Genomic DNA, 18,564 nt, shown 5'->3' with positions numbered 1-18,564 from the left:
GGCTCTACAGAATATTAATGTCTACACTTGAAAATGAACCTTTGCCCATTCATAAACAACTTCAACTAGACCGAACTTGAGATTGTCTTGTGCATACTCCTCAGGGTTTATTGGTAGGTTGAACTGCGCTTGAAGCTCCCCAAGTCTGATTGCTGTATCATACAATCTAATTTGGATGCATATGTGAGTTTAGATTCAATGAACAAGAAAAATATGAAATTGAATTTAAACCCAGAAAGAATCTAATTGTAAAGATAAGAAAGAATATAATTGTAAAGATAACATGATATTAAAGTTCACTTTACAACTAAAACAAAAACAATGGAAACACATTATGTTATCTATGAACTTCATCTGTTTAAACCAACTCAATGCCTTCAATCTGCTGGAAATTATAACTTCTCTGAGGACTAATGTGGATTAAACTAACTTCAATTTGGAAAAAGTTTGAACCAAAGCTTATGGACAAGTAAATGCTTTTTAAAGATGATTGAAGCCCCCAATTGTGCAAAAACTAGGGAAACTCAATCCCCAGAATTCAACCAAGCCTGGACTCATCCAAGTGTCTCAAAACAGAAGGTACTTAACCTCAGTTCTGAATAACCACAAAAATACCAAGAACTCGGATTTTAGATAGAAAACAGTCCCACAAGGATCAGTTTTTTATTTTTATTTTTTTATGAACATAAATTTTATTAGAATCATGGGAAAGGTCAAGATGACCCTCCTTGATTACAAAGGATCCAACCATCTTTTACCAACTAATCTCACTTTCCTAGCCAAGAATAAAAAAACGTTGTGCATGTCTAAACACAAGATTTGCAGATTAATCACTGTTAACCTACCCAAGATGCCAGAAATCCAACTTCTAAGATTTGTGAACTATTGATTACAGGCACTTGTAGATAGGACTAATAAAGCCACAAATTTCTGGACAGATTAATGAATTACAATAAATGCATGTGAGGGGAGGGGACTGCACGTACCCCAAGGATTAGTCGGGTTCTCTAAGAGGCCTGTATACCTTGGTTCTAAAAAAACAAATAACAGCAAGAAGATAATAGAAAATAAATCAGTGAATTATCTTATTTTAAGGTACTTCTCACTGTAATATTCTTCACTTGGGGGTTATGGTTGAAAATAATGTACGTCTTCCACAGATATTTCTGTTATTTAAGAATAAATAAATAAAATAAAAACAACAAATTTAAATTCAAATTTAATATTGTTTTTTTTAATTTAAACATTTCTGAATATTAGGTGATGGAGTGAGTCTGATTCATACTATTATAATGGCAAACAATAACGAACCTGGCAATTTACACCACCAAGTAGCATTATTTATAAACTTCAATTATAGAAGCAAAAAACCCATTCTATTCCTTGATATAAAATGGAAATAACCTCGATTTTGCTAGAGCCAGCTTTTGAGTAAGTGAGGGTTCGGAAGTGTTCCGCTGCTGAAATACAAGGGCAGACATGAGTGCTACAGCTTCTTCTGGTTCCAGGTCATCCAATTGGTTCTCAAACAAGCACTCTGTGGATATCAACTCTTCCCCAGAATTCATCTCACAAGCTACGCGACCCTTGATCCGAACAACAAGGTCAGCATCTATACATCCAATTATCTTCAGCACATCTATCTGCAAGAGTAAAATTATAGGGTGTTAGTGATAACTATATAGAGTGCATTTGTGTTCCTGAGAAAAATTTATGTGAGGGAATCTATTTATTACAACCCAGAAACCATGCAAAAAGGAAACAGAGATAAAAGTTCATGAAAAGCATACTCTGCCCTGAAATTCCGGCATCTGTTTAAGTGCTTCATCTGACATTTCATACTTCAGTGCATTAACTTCTTCTCGGTGCTTGTTAAGTGTTCTTAGTAATTCAGTGTGCTCCGGCAATTTTATGCATCCATGACACTTATTCTCAGCCATCTTTTGCAATATACTGTTCCATCTGTTGTACACATTCACGAGCTCCATGTCGTTCAGCTTCAGATCTGAAATAGGCTCACCATAACAAAGCTTTACCTTTAGCTAGTAAATTTAAGGGGAAGTTGAAATCAATAGAATCCAGTACTGTCATTCTGACACCATGGGTTTTAATCATCACTAACCACTATTCTCATAGCTAATAATTAATTATTGAACCAAAAGTGAATACCAACAAGTGTGAAACGTACGAGAATGGATTAAATTTGTAATGTAGGGGAAATCTGACAAATTATAGTTTGACTTCTTCATAGGGGTGACTAGGCCTGGTAAAGCCAGCCATTTCTCTTCCAGCTTTAGATTTTACAGAAAATATTGAAGAACTCCATTGCAAGCATTCAACAATTAGAGCTGGTCATCATTCGGGATTGAGAAACTCCCATGTCTGATTACTTGCTAATAAACTGGCAGAGGGATAACAATAGGATTCTCGTGAAAATACTTTGTTGGAGTGTAAGATTTCAGATCTTCCTCACTACCTGCCTACCTCCATACTCTTTTTGGCCTTCATCACAAGCTGTAAAGGATTAAAGTAAGTCTGAAAGGACATTGAGGGAGGTAGTAAGAAAAGAGCCGAGGGCAAGCTATCTAACAGAAAATATGGCCTCACTAAGAGTGGAATGGCAAAACAGGATTTGTGTAGCTAAACCCATATAGTTGGGATAAGGCTTTGTAGATTGATTGAACGGTAGAATGATTGAAAGGAATAGCCTTAACTGCACATAATTGTGTGACAATATGTATCTATAAGTTACCTCAAGATAACCTTGATTTTTGAAATAGAGGGAAAATTCCCCTTCTTATAAACCATAAATATAGCCAACATAACAAGGTTACCAACAGTTGTGTTGGTGTTTGACACTGTTACAAGGTGTCTGACACACGATGCCATTGAGAAGTCTGAAACACCAGCACATCCATACACATGCATTATATTTTTTGACAAGTCCATTTATTAAAACAGACACGTCCAAAATGCAACATTTAACTCCAGAATCCTTTTATGAAAAAATAAAACATTATAATGCTGGTGTACAGATATCAACCATATCTTAATGAAAGTACGTTTCAAATATCGATCCATGGTTGTGCTTGACTTAATAAATTGGTCAATGGAGGTGGATTGCACCAACCCTTTCAGATGTCACTTTTTATAGAAAATAATTGAAATAAAAAGTGACAAAACTTAACATGTAAGGATGTTTGTCAGGGTGTGTTGACACATGTTTGCAAGCATGTCTACCACAACAAAAGTACTAGAAGTAACATGTCATTGCTACATAGAACCAAGGTACTAAATTTCGATTTCAGTGTATATTTTGGTCAACCTGAAATGGGAATATTCTGTGGAAATATTTCAATCAGTGCGAAAATTAATCAACTTTTGGAAATGACAAAATACTGAGGAAAATATTATTGAAATTGTGGGAAATGATAAAATACGCATTAAAACACACTCATTGAGTCATCAAAATACAGTAAACAATCACATGCAGTGTGGAAATGAATATCAACAAGATTATGCTACACAAATGTGCAAGTATTTGAGAACTTGATGGTGAAGAACTTAGTTCTCCAAATAGAAACGAAAATAATAATGTCACAAACTTCAACACATAAACAGTTGCTTAGCTAAGAAACTATTAAGTAATATTGCATTCATGTTATTATATATTTTTATTTTTTGAAATAGGTATGGATAAATTAATAATGTAGCCAACTAACTCATAAATGGATGATTTTCTTAGTGCTTATATGAACATATTAATATGTTTAAAATATGACGATCTAGATACATAGCTTGTAGTTTGTACAACATTCAAGTCATTTCACATAGCTTATAAAGAAACAGTGAATATTCAGAGAACAGGAGCCATACCTTTTGGATGTAGAGCAGGAGGATAATTATTTCCATTAGATTTTTTACTTAAAAGCTGTTGAACTGTTTTTGAGTATGCAGCTTTACTTTCCTCTTCAAGAAGGCCAATTCGATCAACATTTATTTTGCAATTGCAAATGCTTAAGAACTCTTTAGGTTCAATTTCCATAACCTCATAATTCACTCCAGCTGCACTACCACGGTGTGGTAACTTTATATTGATGGCACCCGATCCTTTGCGAGAACCGCTAGCTGGAATGAAGTCTTCATCTAGACCACGTTTATGTTTAGGAAGAAGCATGAATAAACCTCCTTCTTGAGATTTATCACTAGCTGAAGGAGTTTGGATAGGTGTTGTCAGATCAGGTCGCAGTACCAGAACAATAAATTGTTTATTATTAGTGGAAGGTTTTTGCAGGACTACTCCAAGTAAGTGGTCTTGGACCTGTCATTTGTAAATGATAAACATCAAGCAAATATAGGTATTAGAAAGAATTTCCTAGTGATTGTGAAACAAATTTATTGATTGTATCCTCCATATACCTTACAGTGTCGAAATAAATACAAATTCAAACATGGGAAACTTACTGATTGAATAGAATTAACCTAATGGACATAATTTAGGATACAAGAATGTCTGGGACAGTATATTTTACAAGATGCAAGCAGAACACATCTAAACATCCCCTCCCGAGGCATCAAAGTACAATCCACCATATCCAGATCCTCTTTGCAATAAAAGTGACTGTAGGACACAAATCCAGTCTGAAAGAAGAGATGATTTCACCCTCATAGTAAAAAAAACCTCCGTTTTTTTTTTTTGTGAAGAAAAGACGCAATTAATTAGCAACTCTTCCAATCAGTAATTTAATCCCAAATTACTCATGAAATTTTGAAGAAATATATTTTTATAATCCCCGCATTTTTCAGAAACTTTCCTGGATCTATCGGAAATAAACCGAAGTGACCCCACACCAAAAAATTGCCGAATCAGAACTTAGTTATTATGCTAATCAGGAACTTTAAATGGGCACAACACAAAACTAGCACCATTAAATGCAAGTATTGTCCCAGATTCCATGAATAATACTGAATTAATGTGACTAAATTGTATTCAGGGAATCGTTTTTGGTATATAAAAAAAATAAAAATAGGTACTCACTGATTGTGATTTGACGACCACCACTCTTCCAGGTACAAGAAATTGTTGGGCAGCATGGGACTGTAGGATCTTCTCTAATACAAAATCTCTATGTTTATCAGCCTCTGTCGACATATCATAGTATTCCTCAATTGCAGGTTCACCGTGTATACATCTGAAATGCAAACAAACATCCCTCAAGTATTATGCTAAAATGGAAAAGTAGGTAGCTAGTTCTACAAGAAATTCACACAATTGCACAAGATTTATAAAGTAGCCTTCAAAAATGTTGGCCATGCAGTATATATGTAATGAGAGAACGAAGTTTCAGGTGAGCTTTGTTTGTTTCTCAGGTGTTGATTGGTGTTTGGTTTTGTGAGATAGGTCTTCTTGACCTCTATTATATTCATTAAAATAAAAAAAATTGAAAATGCATATAAGATGGAATTGAATGGCAGTTTATGACTAATCAAAACAAAGGTCGAACAGGAGACAATGGGGATGTCGAGGTGAAGATCAAGGATGATTAATAAATGTGTAGGCTCTAACCAAGCACCTCAATCAACAAGGAGGCATTTGAGGAAAGAGAATCACCGACAATAGTTTGATACAATAAAATTGAATTACTAATTACTAATTCTAAAATGAAGAATTATGAATCTAATTGGGGAAAATTTGAGAAACTCACTCAATAGTTACTGTAGGTTGAGCAAGCTTCAGCATGAGTTTTTGTTGTTGTTCTGGAAGTTTCTTTTGAGCATGGAATTCAGCAAAGCTTCTCTTCAACATGTCCTCCACCTGCAATAACGATTATCTATCAGAAAGCATTTCAACCAACTTGATCATCCAGCTTCAAAAGTGTGTCATTCTTATAAATAACTTTTTCACCTAAAAAAAATTCAGTGCAAGTACAGGGACATAAAAATCCATCTATGGACAAAGAGATTACAGCTTCAACTACTAACAATCTTAACTTCCAACACAAGATGAGAGAATGGTCACTAAGCATGACGTGTTCCTAATTTGGAGAAATATGAGATAACTTATGAAACTAATTTTTAATTATAGGTTCCACATGTTGCATTAAGTGGCTAACACTGCACAGGCTACAGAAAATGAGTCAAATGCATTAATGTTCTTTCTAATCCAAAACTGCTCTCTGTCCAGCATCAAAACCAAGGGGGTTCCATGAGCAGATAAAGTGGAATAGATATTTAAATTAGTTCCAAAATCATTATAAAGGATCTCTCTGGCACAACCATTTCATATTGGAATGTAGAAAAGGCAACATATATATGACCCATAGCAACCAACACTAAGACCCTTGATCATGACCCTATAGACTACAGTTGATAGAACAAATGGATATAACACCGCAATGTTTTACAATAAAAAAAAAATCTATATCGTAGACTACATTTAAGCTACTAAGAAAGAACTACAAGATCATTGTTAAATTGCACATAGATATTTGATGCTAAGTCATTTATAGAAATGGATTACAACAAACATTAAAAAAAAAACCTTCTTCCTCAATTACTCGTCAAAAGCATAAATGTAAAATCAATATATATCCGCAGTCAGCTTTTTGATGATACGTTAAGAAAAGGAGGTCCACTTGGTTAAATTGAACCCATCATGAAATCAGTTTCTACCATAACCGTAAGAAATCCAGCCTGACATTTAAGAACTTGATTACAACTGAACCTGAATGATCTAACTTGTATTGACATTGAATAAAGCTGATGCATGAGCCCTTGGACCCCTTAAAAGAGGATGATTACATGGACATGCATTTGTAACCATGGAGCAATCACAATTACTAAAATCAAGGAAACCACAGTGAAACTCATTTGTACACAAAGCACAATATAGAGAATGAAGAAGCCAAGAATATGCCACTTGATTTATGATTATGAATCACAACACAAACACTAGATAACTAATTTTAGACAGTAGGAGATGCATCAATTTTTAAGAATAAAATTACAGGTAGCATAACTTCTATGCAAACATAACTGAGTTTTGAAGTACCTTCAACTCTTCGACACGAAGGAGATGGAGGATCATGATATAGGTCAATCGAAATTGAGATTCAAGCTTCGTTGCACTACCAACCATGACATGTTTCAAATCAGTCTCGCCTAAGATTTCATCACGACACATGACAACTACTGTACCAATCTTATCAAGTCCCCGCCTGCCAGCACGACCAGCCATTTGAGTGTATTCTCCAGGGACTAATTGTCTAAATTCTTTCCCATCAAACTTCCTCAAAGAATCAAAGACAACCTGAAAGAAAATTGGAAAAAAAGGAATGGAGATTAAAGTCATACAATGTCTCCTTATAATATAGTAAGTTGTAACATAATAAAAAAAATGTGATACTTTTTTTTGGGTAAGGATGAACAATAAATGCATTATAAGAATGAAGAGCATTGCACATGGTTTAAAATTAGTTCAGTCTATCAATTTCCTATTTTTTCCCTTGTCCAAGAGTACAAATTTTTTTGTAGGGACAATTAAGAGTGCAAAAAAAATAGTTGTGGGAGCAACTAAGAGTCGAAAAAAAAAAATTGGGGAGGGGTTGAGGGGGGGCAATGGTGGCAGATTTTTTTTATCCACCACTGCGAACTCGTAAGGTTAGAAAATATATACAATAGAAGCAAGTAGAAGTGTAATACAAGGACAATATTAACATATCCATGCTGTCAAACAAGACAAGACTTACGGTTCTGGCTGGGGCATTCACCCCCATGGCAAATGTCTCCGTTGAAAATAACACCTACATAAAGCACAAAAGCAAATAATAATTAATTGAGAACCTGCCAACAATGACAACAACTCAACTGCATGCCAAAACAAAATCAATGGACCTTTAAATGTAAACTCTTCAGGGCATTACCAGTAAGATTGAAATTGTTCATAAAAGACAAACAGAGATGCTCAATGTAGAGACCCCAAATAGCACGAACAATGTCCATATCAGGTAAAATCTCAGGAAATGGCAAGATTCGAGAAGGATAGGACCAATTGACCAAAATACAAAGGGATGTGTATGGGGCAAGGGTAAGGCAGCAAACTGTGATAAATGTCGGCATTCAGAATGCCTACCAATTTTTGGTATTATGGTTAACCAAGGTAGGTACCTCTCAATAAGCGGCTAGCTTTATATGATATCCATATCCTACAAATTGGAGTGTTTGTAAATATGCATGAATTCCATTTTATAGGAAGAACAGCAATCTGTTCATTTTGTAATATTTTGGAACCGTAAATCTGTTTAAGTTCTTTCATTTTGCAGAAACATCCTCTTGGCCATCCTATTGGGAGTTTCAGACATCTTCCCATTGTTTGCTGGATTAGAGAGTGTGAATGAAAAGACAAGAATTCACATGCAACCACAAAATTTCAGTCAGCTATGGCATGCAATTTGTACAGAGAAGTACCTTAATCACACCACGGCAAAAGAGCATCTCAACTACTTCTTTAACAATTGGAAGCAGTCCCGCATGGTGCACACCGATCCCTCTACGTAGAAGGTTTTGAACTCTGACAACCTGTAGCAAATATTCATATACTGTATCTGTCTCCTGAAGTTTATTAAATTAATAAGACTAGAAAAGTGAACTAGTCTGAGCACTAGAAAACCTGTGGAAGGTTCCTGTCCGAACCCTTTAGGCGAGAAAAGGCTTTGTCACAGAATACACGAATATCACTTTTCTCAGACCTACTTGTAAGGTCTGTCCCAGTCAAATTATCTGCTGATTTGTCACAACGATTCTTTGAGAAGCAAAAAATAATCACCTAGGGTCACAAGCCATGGCAGAACTATGTAAGTTATCACATTGTACAAATAACCGATATATCGATGTGGTAATTTCCAGTATGCAGCATGAGTCATGCATTTCAAAAAAACAAAATATCATTCAAGGAAGAAATAGAAAGTATAGGGATGGCACACATCCATCTCAAGAAGATCTTTTCCTTACAGGTAAAAGGGACTTCTTTGAAAGCTTGTTTATAAGCAACAGCCACAAAGAAGCTTCTGATCTCCATGATCCCCAATTGTTTTGGTTCGCCCCATTTGTCGCTGAAAAATTGCCTACAGTTTGGGGTCCAGAATGTTTCTGCTGTTTACCACGACTAGGATTTTCACGTTGTTGCCGAGCTTGTGCAGATCCTGAATATGTTCCAGAACCACTTCCAGCTGTACTTGGATTTTTCTTCTTGTAAGCATCTTTAACCGCTCTAAATCCTAGAGGCTGAAAATTTTCATTCTCGCATACTTTGTATAGTTCTCCAGAATAGAATAGACAATGTTCCAGAGGAACAGGTCTTTTTGTGGTCCTGACAACCAACACAAACCAACATGCTGGAAAAATGAGTTTAAAAAAATGATGACAATGTCAAAAAAAAAAAAAAATCCACTGTAGTTCTTCATATGGGGGAATATGAGCAGGACCTTAGCAAAAATAAAACTGTGAATATAGTAAAATTAACAGGATTTCATAGTTATTGAGGATGGTAAAAGACTTTTTGGTACCATAAATGACTTCTTACCCAGTGACACGAATTTTCTTTTGCTTTGTCCGACCAATCCAGTCGGCAAATTCTACTGTGTTCGGTACCTATAAAACATCAACACCCCAGTAGATATACCAGCAAACTCAATAAACAATAAAACATATACATACATACATATATATATATATATATATGGTCGGGTTCCTTGGACAAAGTTCTAGACAAAGTGTTGTGTCCTATATGGGCTAAAAAATTTGGAATGACCTGATTTTTTGTGAGGATGATCTCTATGGTGAGGAAATTATCCTCACAAAAAATCAGCCAATAATTAAGCTCATGACTACTAAGTTCATGGGATGTAGAGCTGTATCTATGGTGCTGAACTTGGAACTGCAGATTTTGTTTATATATAAGTTAAATATATGTATATAAGCAAAAAAATGTCAATATAAAGTAGAAATATAAACATAAAATGAAGAAAAACATACTGTTGCTGAAAGTAGGATGATATTGACATGCCTTGGAAGCATGATAATTACTTCTTCCCAAACAACACCTCTCTCAACATCATTGACATAGTGCACTTCATCAAATATAACCTATATCTCCAAATACCCAGAAACCAAAGATAATTTAAGGGATCCATCTAAAAAGGAGCAGAAATCTGGAAAATGGCACTACAATATATAAGGGAATAATATATCAAAATGGAGTAAGATACCATACAAAACGAACCCCTTTACCCATTCAATATCGCGTATGATATCAGCACCTCTGTACAGCATTGACCTTAATATTTCGGTAGTCATGATTAAGCAAGATGCCTCAGGCCTCAGGCTAACATCACCAGTAAGAAGACCAACATCAAATTTTCCACAGAAATCTCTGTATTTCTGGTTGCTGATGGTTTTAATGGGAGCCGTATAAACAGCTCGTGTACAATGCTGCATAACAAAATATATTTTAAATCATTGAACAAAGAATGTATGACTTCAATAAAAACATGAACAAGAGAAACTCCTATGGAACTAGATAAATAAAAATCTAGTACTTTCTTCGTTTTTAGTTTTTTTTTGTGTGTGTGTGTTGGAGGGAAGATAGAGAGGGGGGGGGGGGGGGGGGGGGGAGCAAAAGCCGCAAGACAGGATAAAATCTGCGAGAATTGAAGTTCCATAAAGTCCAGATTCATAAAAAACAAAACACAACCGTAAATGAGGATGAGATGTCAGACTGAAAGCATACTTTTGATGCTAAAGCAAATGCATATTCTGCAACAACAGTCTTTCCAGCAGATGTATGAGCAGCTACAAAAACAGATTCCCCTTTTTCAAGATAATAGATAGCCTGCAATTATAAAAGAGAAATAAGAAAAATGAAAAACTTATTTTTGCTAACATGACACGACTTACTGATAGATTTATTTTTATTTTTTTCGGATAAGCCTGACAGATAAATATGCTGCAAGAATTTTAATATAATGAAGAAGATGATGTATTACAAATTTTAGAATCCTTCAGATCTTTTAGGGAGAACCCTTACAATATTAAAAAACACATATTACATTAATCAATCAGAAAGAGGTCTAAATCCAGTATTTTCCACAATAGAGCCAACTACACAAGATACAACAAAACTAGCCTTGCAGGGCACAATCTAACAAAGCTCAATTGGTTGACATTCATGAGGCCCTGAAGTTTGGATACCAGCATACATACCTAAAGAAATATATATTCTTATTCTCCATTTGAGAATTCGTAGCATTAAGGGTTTCATTTGAGTCAAATTACACCAGATGGAGCTTTTAAGAATCATCTCAGATATTAAAAAAAAAAAAAAAAAGATTTCAAGCAAGAAAAGAATTAAAAAGAGCATTGTTTAATGGCATCATGAATGAATGGAACTACTTCTGCACTAATATAAGTGAAAGAGCAATGAAACAAGTATTTTTTTTTTCTCTCTTTAATATATATATATATATATATTTATTTATTTAGTTGTATTTTTATTTCACTTCATTTATTTATTTTTTTGTGTGGGTTGGGGTGATGCAAGCTGGTGAGGGGATCAAGACTCAAGACAGGTTCTGACCTCAAGGTATGCGGAATCTACATGCATGATATAATAAGGTTGAGTGAAAATGCCGATCCTTTAACTTTCTGCACAATATCATATTTCCAAACATAAAATTCTAACCACATCCAAATAACAAAACTATATCCTCCATTATTGTAAAGTAAAATAGGAATAGATCAGTACCTCCTTTTGGAATGTATCCAAGTCAAAGGGAAAATCAAGGGCCATATCAGGAACAAGTTCATCGAAACAATCTGCAACCCCTTCATTCCCTCCACTGACAGCCCAAGCCTAAAGATAACAAAGAAATCCATAACGGGATAACCAAAGGATTTGATATAAAGCAAAGAATATTTAAAGCAAGATTTTGAAGAGAAACAAATACCAAAATGGGTTGCGGGAGGAAAGCCCATATGTACACTGATTGTCATAGTAATGAAAAGTAGCAAAAACGAAGGCATAAAATGCTAAAGGTGCAAGTAAATACCTCTTTCTGCTGCTGTCCAACAATATCACTAGTTCCATCTGACCTTGATGTTAATTCTACTGGATCAGCCGACAGTATCTCATCTAACACTAAGGATTCAGTATCAGTAACATCATTAACTGCATTGACTTCCTTTTCCATTTCAATTTCCAGATTCGTAGACTCCACATCAGACAAATAACCTTCACATCAACATTTATATTAGTAAGTAAAGAGAAAATCTGTCTAGCAAATCAATTTTGCAGGTTTAGTGTTCCTGCAAACCATGTTCTACGATGTACGGATGTACCAAACTTTTGTGAACTTCAGCTAAAATCAAGTGACAGCAAAGGCATGACAACTATAGTCTATGGAGCTCAAACTAAATATAGGAATTTCAAGACAGAGAAAGATCGCCACTTTAACTTGCCAAACACCAAAAATCCACTTCACAATTATGTGCCCTAAGATAGAGTATTTTAGAAGCATGGGTATCCTGCAGCAAATAATTTAAGTAAAAATCTAATATACCATCTTCATGTGGCTCTTCAACAACCTCATCTTCCCAAGCTTTCTTGAATAAGTCATCAAATTGCACAGACAGCCTACCCTGCAGATGAAACAAATACTTAAAACCATGAGTCACAGATCAAGTCAAATTACCATTGTTGGGGTAAAAATCTGGGCAGCTATAATTTGTATGAGAAGCTAAAAGAGTGAGTACATGAATTCCAAGACATAAGATCCAGATTCATTGCCAAAATGTGCGTGCATGTGTGTGTGTGTGTGTGTGTGAGAGAGAGAGAGAGAGAGAGAGAGAGAGAGAAAGAGAGACTGAATAATGCTCACACAGAACAAGTACAGCCCTAGATTTTTCTTTTGGGATAGGAAGTCTAGAGTACTATTTGAACAGCTTGCATCAACAAATAGGAATGGACTTACAACAATATATAAACTATAAAGCTGGAAAATCATAATATTGCTAATAACAACTGACCAGCTTTTCATCAGATACACTCTTGGCCACACTTTGCTCCTCGATAATATTCCACGAGCTTGGATATTCCTATAGAAGTTGAACATAGAAGCAAATATGTCCAGTAAGTGTATGACAATTGAAAAAATAGTCATTCTTTGTCAATTTTTCATGTTAACCTGACCAAAACCATTGTACCTTGAGATCACCGAGATCCAATCCTTTCTTAAGGCCAGGTGGAGTAGCCTGAGTAGGACCACCATCAAGAATTTCACGCACCCAATCACCACTATGAGCACCCTCGGGAAATATTCTTTCAGAAGATTGAGAAACATCCAAACCTCCAGGACGAAAAGGACGGTTGCTCAAGCTTCCCCTTACAAAATCCTTTGCAGGTCCTGGCATGCGTGGCAAAGGCCCCGAATCTTTGGCTCCTCCCATTAGTTCCGATATATCTACCTAGGGATAACATGCAAAATCCAACCATCAGACCAAAATAAAAAATAGTAGTATATGAAATCAGTTGTAGTGTTGATCCATCGAATTAGGCTAAGCACTGTGTTAGTGTGTGAGAAAAGGCAAGTCAAGCATACCTGCATTGAATTGGGTTCCCATTTTTCTCCGGTGTCTCCTTTCTTCAATCGCCTGAATGGTAATTCCCATGAGGGAACCACCATAGATCGTGGCAATGATGGCTCTAAATATACCTTTGCCCTATCGAACCAATCAAAATCCCACTGCCGTCCAGATTTTTCTGGGGGGAACTCATCAGGGTCTAATTCCGGTGAAAGATATTTCTCCTCCAAATGTTTTTTTATGGATTCAGGTGTTTCAGGTGCAAATGCTGACGGCTGAAATAAAAGAGAAACCAATAATAAACAACAACAACAATAATATTAACAACGGGCTGAACAGTAACAATAACAATAAGGGAGGACTGATTCTGCCAAAAAGGGACTGTTTGGGCACCCAATTGGATGAGCAATTCAATACTGTTTAATCAAAATTTGGTTTTTCATCAGATATGACCCAGAAATGATTATCAACTGCCATGAACCATGTAGTGAAAACTGGGTTTTAAATTTGGATTGCCTATTTAGTCTTTTGGAAGGAAGAGTCTGTCATTTGTCAATATGATGTTTGATATAGTTTTCTGCCCAGAAATGCCAACTCTCGTCGAAGATTGCCAATTGTTCACTTCCAATTTACCACCAAAAAAAAAAAAAAAAATCCTCCACCCTAAAATAAGCAATTTTTGAACAACTTCCGAGAATTTTGTGATGGAGACATAAGAGATCATGGGCATGTCCTATTTGGGCCATAGTTTAGTTTTCATATTCTATTTTATTTTAATTACAGGCCTGTTTCCCTCTCCATCCTTCATCAATTTGTTAATCACCCATGCTTGGATAACCTAAAGTCTAGGAGTATTTCTAAGAAGCAGAAAAAGTGGTTAGAAAGACTGTTTGAAGAAAAGGAGGTTTACCAGGTTATAATGAGGATGTCAGGGAAAAATCTCCAAGGCTGAATGGTTTCTCTATCTTTCTTTAAAGCCTATTGGGATATTATCAAAGATGATCTCTTGTTAGTAGTTGAAGATTATCATGAAAAAGGATTCTTTGATTTCTACTCTTATAATACTTTTGTGACTCTAATCCCAAAGAAGTTTGGTGGTGAAGATATCGTCAACTTCAGACCAATCAACCTAATAAAATACATGTATAAGATCATATCAACTATGTTGGCAATCAATCTCAAAACGGTGATCTCAACAGTAACTAGTCCACAACAAGAAGAATTCATCAAGGATAGTCAAATCCTAGACTGGTGCTCAGTGTGAATGAATGTATTGATTCTAGACCGAGACCCAAGATTCCTAGGATTATATGCAAGATTTACCTTGATAAGGCCTACGTCCATGTGAACTGAATTTTCCTCAAGTTCCTATTGGGTGGTAGGGGTTTTGATTAGAGGTGGTCTAATTGGATCATGAAGTGCATCTCATTTCCTTTATATTCGATCTTTGAACCATGCAGGCTACTTTAAGAGCTCTAGAGGTCTTAGGCAAGGTGACCCATTACTCCCTTTCCCATTCATTTTGAGTTGAGTTGGTTTAATTGAATCATGAAGTGCATCTCATCTCCTTCATAGGAGATCTTAGTTAAGGGAAGCCATGCAGACTACTATAAGAGTTTGAGGTCTTAGGCAAGGTGATCATTATCCCTTCTCCTATTCATTTTGGTTGTTGTAGTAGAAGCTTTCGAAAGACTAATACCTAAGGTCATCTCAAATAGAAATATTTTTGGTTTTCAGGTTATCAGGAGATAATCTCCCTTTTGCAATTTGTAAATAACATGTTGGCCTTCCTACACGCCTAATTGATGGTTCCCTTTCCAACCACTTTGGAAGTCGAAAAGTTGCCCATAAACAAATTCATGCCAACCCCCACAAATTCGAAGGTCTTCAAGGCATTTCTTTGACTGGTGATGTGATGAGTCACACTCGAATCAGTTCACCACTCTACCTCGTTCTCGACAACGAAGGCTTCTAAAATTACAGTTAGATAAATTGTTTAGGAATAATGATTTTCTAACTAGAAAGTCTTTACTCAGTCAATACTTGGCTAACATGGCACATACACGGAACCATATATCTTTTCCTCGGGATACACAATTGCACATCTTTTATGGGGGGATGTGCAGTTATGTATCCCGAGGAAAGAGATCTATGGTTCATTGTTTTGAGAATTCCATTAAAACAGTAAGTGTTGGAAATTGTCATGGATTCAATCAGGATTCTTGACGACCCATTTGACCCGATTAATTGGTAATGTGTGGGGTGTCCCCACCACCAGGGGACGGGGGGCTTCACCCCCTGCCGAAATATTGGACCCATTTGATTTGGTTTTTTATTCGACCCATTTTCTATTCTTTGTAACCCTAAGTATATAAAGGGCATTTGTTACGTACCCACTTAAATCGGATCATAAAAATAATTAAAAAAGAAGAAAAACATTGAGATTGATCTCGTTCGAGGGAGATCGGACCTCCTAAACCACCAATTCGAGATGGTGAATCTCCAAAATCCAATGGGATCTTAATAATAATTTCTCTCCATATTTTCATTAATCTCATAATGAATTTAAATACAAAGAAACACTACCTTAACTACCCACTCTCCTATTCATTCAAGTAACTATCCCATAACCATAACTACATAACTCCTACACAATTCGTAATTACCCTTACCCATTACCTAAGACTCTTTAACTAATTGAAACTCTAAAACAATTAAAATAAAATACATCAAGATGCATCAAATCTTGATACAAGATAATAATTTCTAGGCACATAACATTCTCTACCCCTTGTAAAAAACCTTGTCCTCAAGGTTTCAATCTAGAAAGTATTCCCTCTCCCTTCATCTTCAATTTCATTTCTATCATCTCGCTTGCCGGTTTCGTCCATTTCCTCTGGCCAATTCCCCTCTAAAAGGAAAAGTTGCTGAACTTTACATTTATGGCCATGGGAGAATTTCTCATCGCAATTAAAACGTAACCTGTAACCTCTACGCTCTTTCATCTCTACAAGTGAGAGTCTTTTGAGAGAAACCGATAATGATTTTCCTGAAGGAACGATTGTGTTGGTGTCGTTTGTAGGGTTGTTCAGCTGTTTTCGAGGCAATATTTTTTCTTCTTGCATGCAAGCGAGGCCAATCGCATCAGTGAGTGTTGTTGGTTTCAACATCTGAACACTCAAACAAATTTCTTCCTTCAGCCCTCCCACAAAACAGCTCCACCAAAGACGTTTGTCGCAGTTTAGACAGCATAGTCGTTGGATCCTCGTATGGTGAAGAGCCGAGTCTAACTTGCAAGGCAGAAGCAAAAGAATCCCAATCTAAAATCGCTCCCGACCGTTCCATCCAACAAAACCATTGGAGTGCCTTCCCTTCCATGTGAAAGGAAGCTATAAGTATCCTTTGCGTGGAGGGTGTTTGCTGATGTAAAAAGAATTGCTCTGCCCTATAAAGTCAACCATCTGGATCCACCCCAGTAAACCTTGGAAATTTCAGGCATACTGTCCGAGTTTGAATTCCCTTGTCAACATCAAATTGATGAGGTTCACCGGGTTTGTTAATTGTCTTGCTGGAACTCTCCCCTATCTCCTTGCCTTGTTCTTTAGAGAAGTGCTCAATTTTGGTGTCCAAACGTGAAACCTTCATCACTAACTCATTAAGCATCTTCCCATGGATCTCTGTGGTTTCCTTTAAAAAACCCATCATCTCATCGGGTTTGGCATTTCGTGTTCCTTCCGCCATTCCAGAATCTACTACTCTGACACCAATGTTACGTACCCACTTACAAAAATAATTAAAAAAGAAGAAAAACATTGAGATTGATCTCGTTCGATGGGAGATTGGACCTCCTAAGCCACCAATTCGAGATGGTGAATCTCCAAAATCCAATAGGATCTTAATAATAATTTCTCTCCATAATTTCATTAATCTCATAATGAATTTAAATACAAAGAAACATTACCTTAACAACTCACTTATCCAAACTACCCACTCTCCTATTCATTCAAGTAACCGTCCCATAACCATAACTACATAACTCCTACACAATTCATAACTACCCTTACCCATTACCTAAGACTCTTTAACTAATTGAAACTTTAAAATAATTAAAATAAAATACATCAAGATGCATCAAATCTTGATACATGATAATAATTTCTAGGCACATAACAGTATTGTTAGGGTTCCTTCTAATCTTGTAAGAAAGAGAGCCGCCAGAGAGACAGAGAGAGAGCAAAGGTGTGTAACAGGGGACTAGGGTTTCCGTATGTTCATTGTAGAAATCTCGTTGAAAATAGTGGATCCATCATCGCTGCCCGTGGACGTAGGCATCTTGCCAAACCACGAAATTTGTGTCTTCTGTCTTTCTGTTTTTCCTTCTTTTCGTTTGCATTTAGTTTCTTGCTTGTTGTTCATTTGATTTGTTGCACGTTTCCGCACAACAGCAAGGATGGTAACCGCAAGTTCCATCTAGTTAATTTGAGCTTCTAAAATTAGTTAACCTAATTGTACAAAACAAAGACTTCGAACTCGAACCCTAGACAACCATAGATTGCACAAGAACACAAACACAGAGAGAATTATAATAGAGAGATTGCATTTAGAGATATAATTTAAACAAATATTTGAAGGAGAAGAACACTAACGAGGATTAAATCAAAGATAGAGTTGAGAGGGTTGGAGCCTTCAACTGGCTGGAGAGGCTCGAGTCTGAGATGTCCACTGTAACCAGTGAATCCGATTCTGAAGGCGAAATCATTCGATGTGACGATCCGATCCATGGCTGGAACTGTGCTTCAGTTCTTCTGCAACTAACACACGTTGCCCTGTGTGTTGAACTGTGCCTCAGTTCTTCTGCAATTAACATGGGCAATTCCCTCCTTTCGAAGATGAACTTTTTCGCGGGCTTTGAGTGCGAATTGGGGAAAG

General features: G+C 36.2%; 1 protein-coding gene across 2 annotated transcripts in view; it reads right to left on the bottom strand.

The window, feature by feature from the left end:
• LOC147399567 (DExH-box ATP-dependent RNA helicase DExH11-like) overlaps nt 1-18,564 on the bottom strand; it is a 26,128-nt gene extending 7,564 nt beyond the window's left edge. For both annotated transcript variants that reach the window (XR_015179087.1, XM_086444978.1), the window contains exons 1-22: nt 18,282-18,564; nt 13,653-13,910; nt 13,258-13,518; nt 13,081-13,149; nt 12,615-12,693; nt 12,105-12,286; nt 11,801-11,908; nt 10,787-10,888; nt 10,288-10,488; nt 10,033-10,143; nt 9,581-9,648; nt 9,010-9,367; nt 8,669-8,824; nt 8,467-8,577; nt 7,749-7,802; nt 7,052-7,309; nt 5,706-5,815; nt 5,039-5,192; nt 3,877-4,321; nt 1,791-2,005; nt 1,405-1,643; nt 40-166 (exon numbers count right to left, since the gene is read on the bottom strand). Coding sequence is in view for 1 of the 2 variants with exons in the window: in XM_086444978.1 (XP_086301104.1) it covers nt 40-166; nt 1,405-1,643; nt 1,791-2,005; nt 3,877-4,321; nt 5,039-5,192; nt 5,706-5,815; nt 7,052-7,309; nt 7,749-7,802; nt 8,467-8,577; nt 8,669-8,824; nt 9,010-9,367; nt 9,581-9,648; nt 10,033-10,143; nt 10,288-10,488; nt 10,787-10,888; nt 11,801-11,908; nt 12,105-12,286; nt 12,615-12,693; nt 13,081-13,149; nt 13,258-13,518; nt 13,653-13,910; nt 18,282-18,416 (3,801 nt within the window). In the remaining variant the exon portion in view is untranslated. The remainder of the gene's footprint in view (nt 1-39; nt 167-1,404; nt 1,644-1,790; nt 2,006-3,876; nt 4,322-5,038; nt 5,193-5,705; nt 5,816-7,051; nt 7,310-7,748; nt 7,803-8,466; nt 8,578-8,668; nt 8,825-9,009; nt 9,368-9,580; nt 9,649-10,032; nt 10,144-10,287; nt 10,489-10,786; nt 10,889-11,800; nt 11,909-12,104; nt 12,287-12,614; nt 12,694-13,080; nt 13,150-13,257; nt 13,519-13,652; nt 13,911-18,281) is intronic.

The sequence above is a fragment of the Akebia trifoliata genome, chromosome 6 (genome assembly GCF_017979445.1).
Source record: "Akebia trifoliata isolate Shusen 1 chromosome 6, ASM1797944v1, whole genome shotgun sequence".
Lineage (NCBI taxonomy): Eukaryota > Viridiplantae > Streptophyta > Magnoliopsida > Ranunculales > Lardizabalaceae > Akebia > Akebia trifoliata.
Note: the sequence above shows the minus strand (reverse complement) of the source record. Positions and strands in the feature narration are given on the sequence as shown.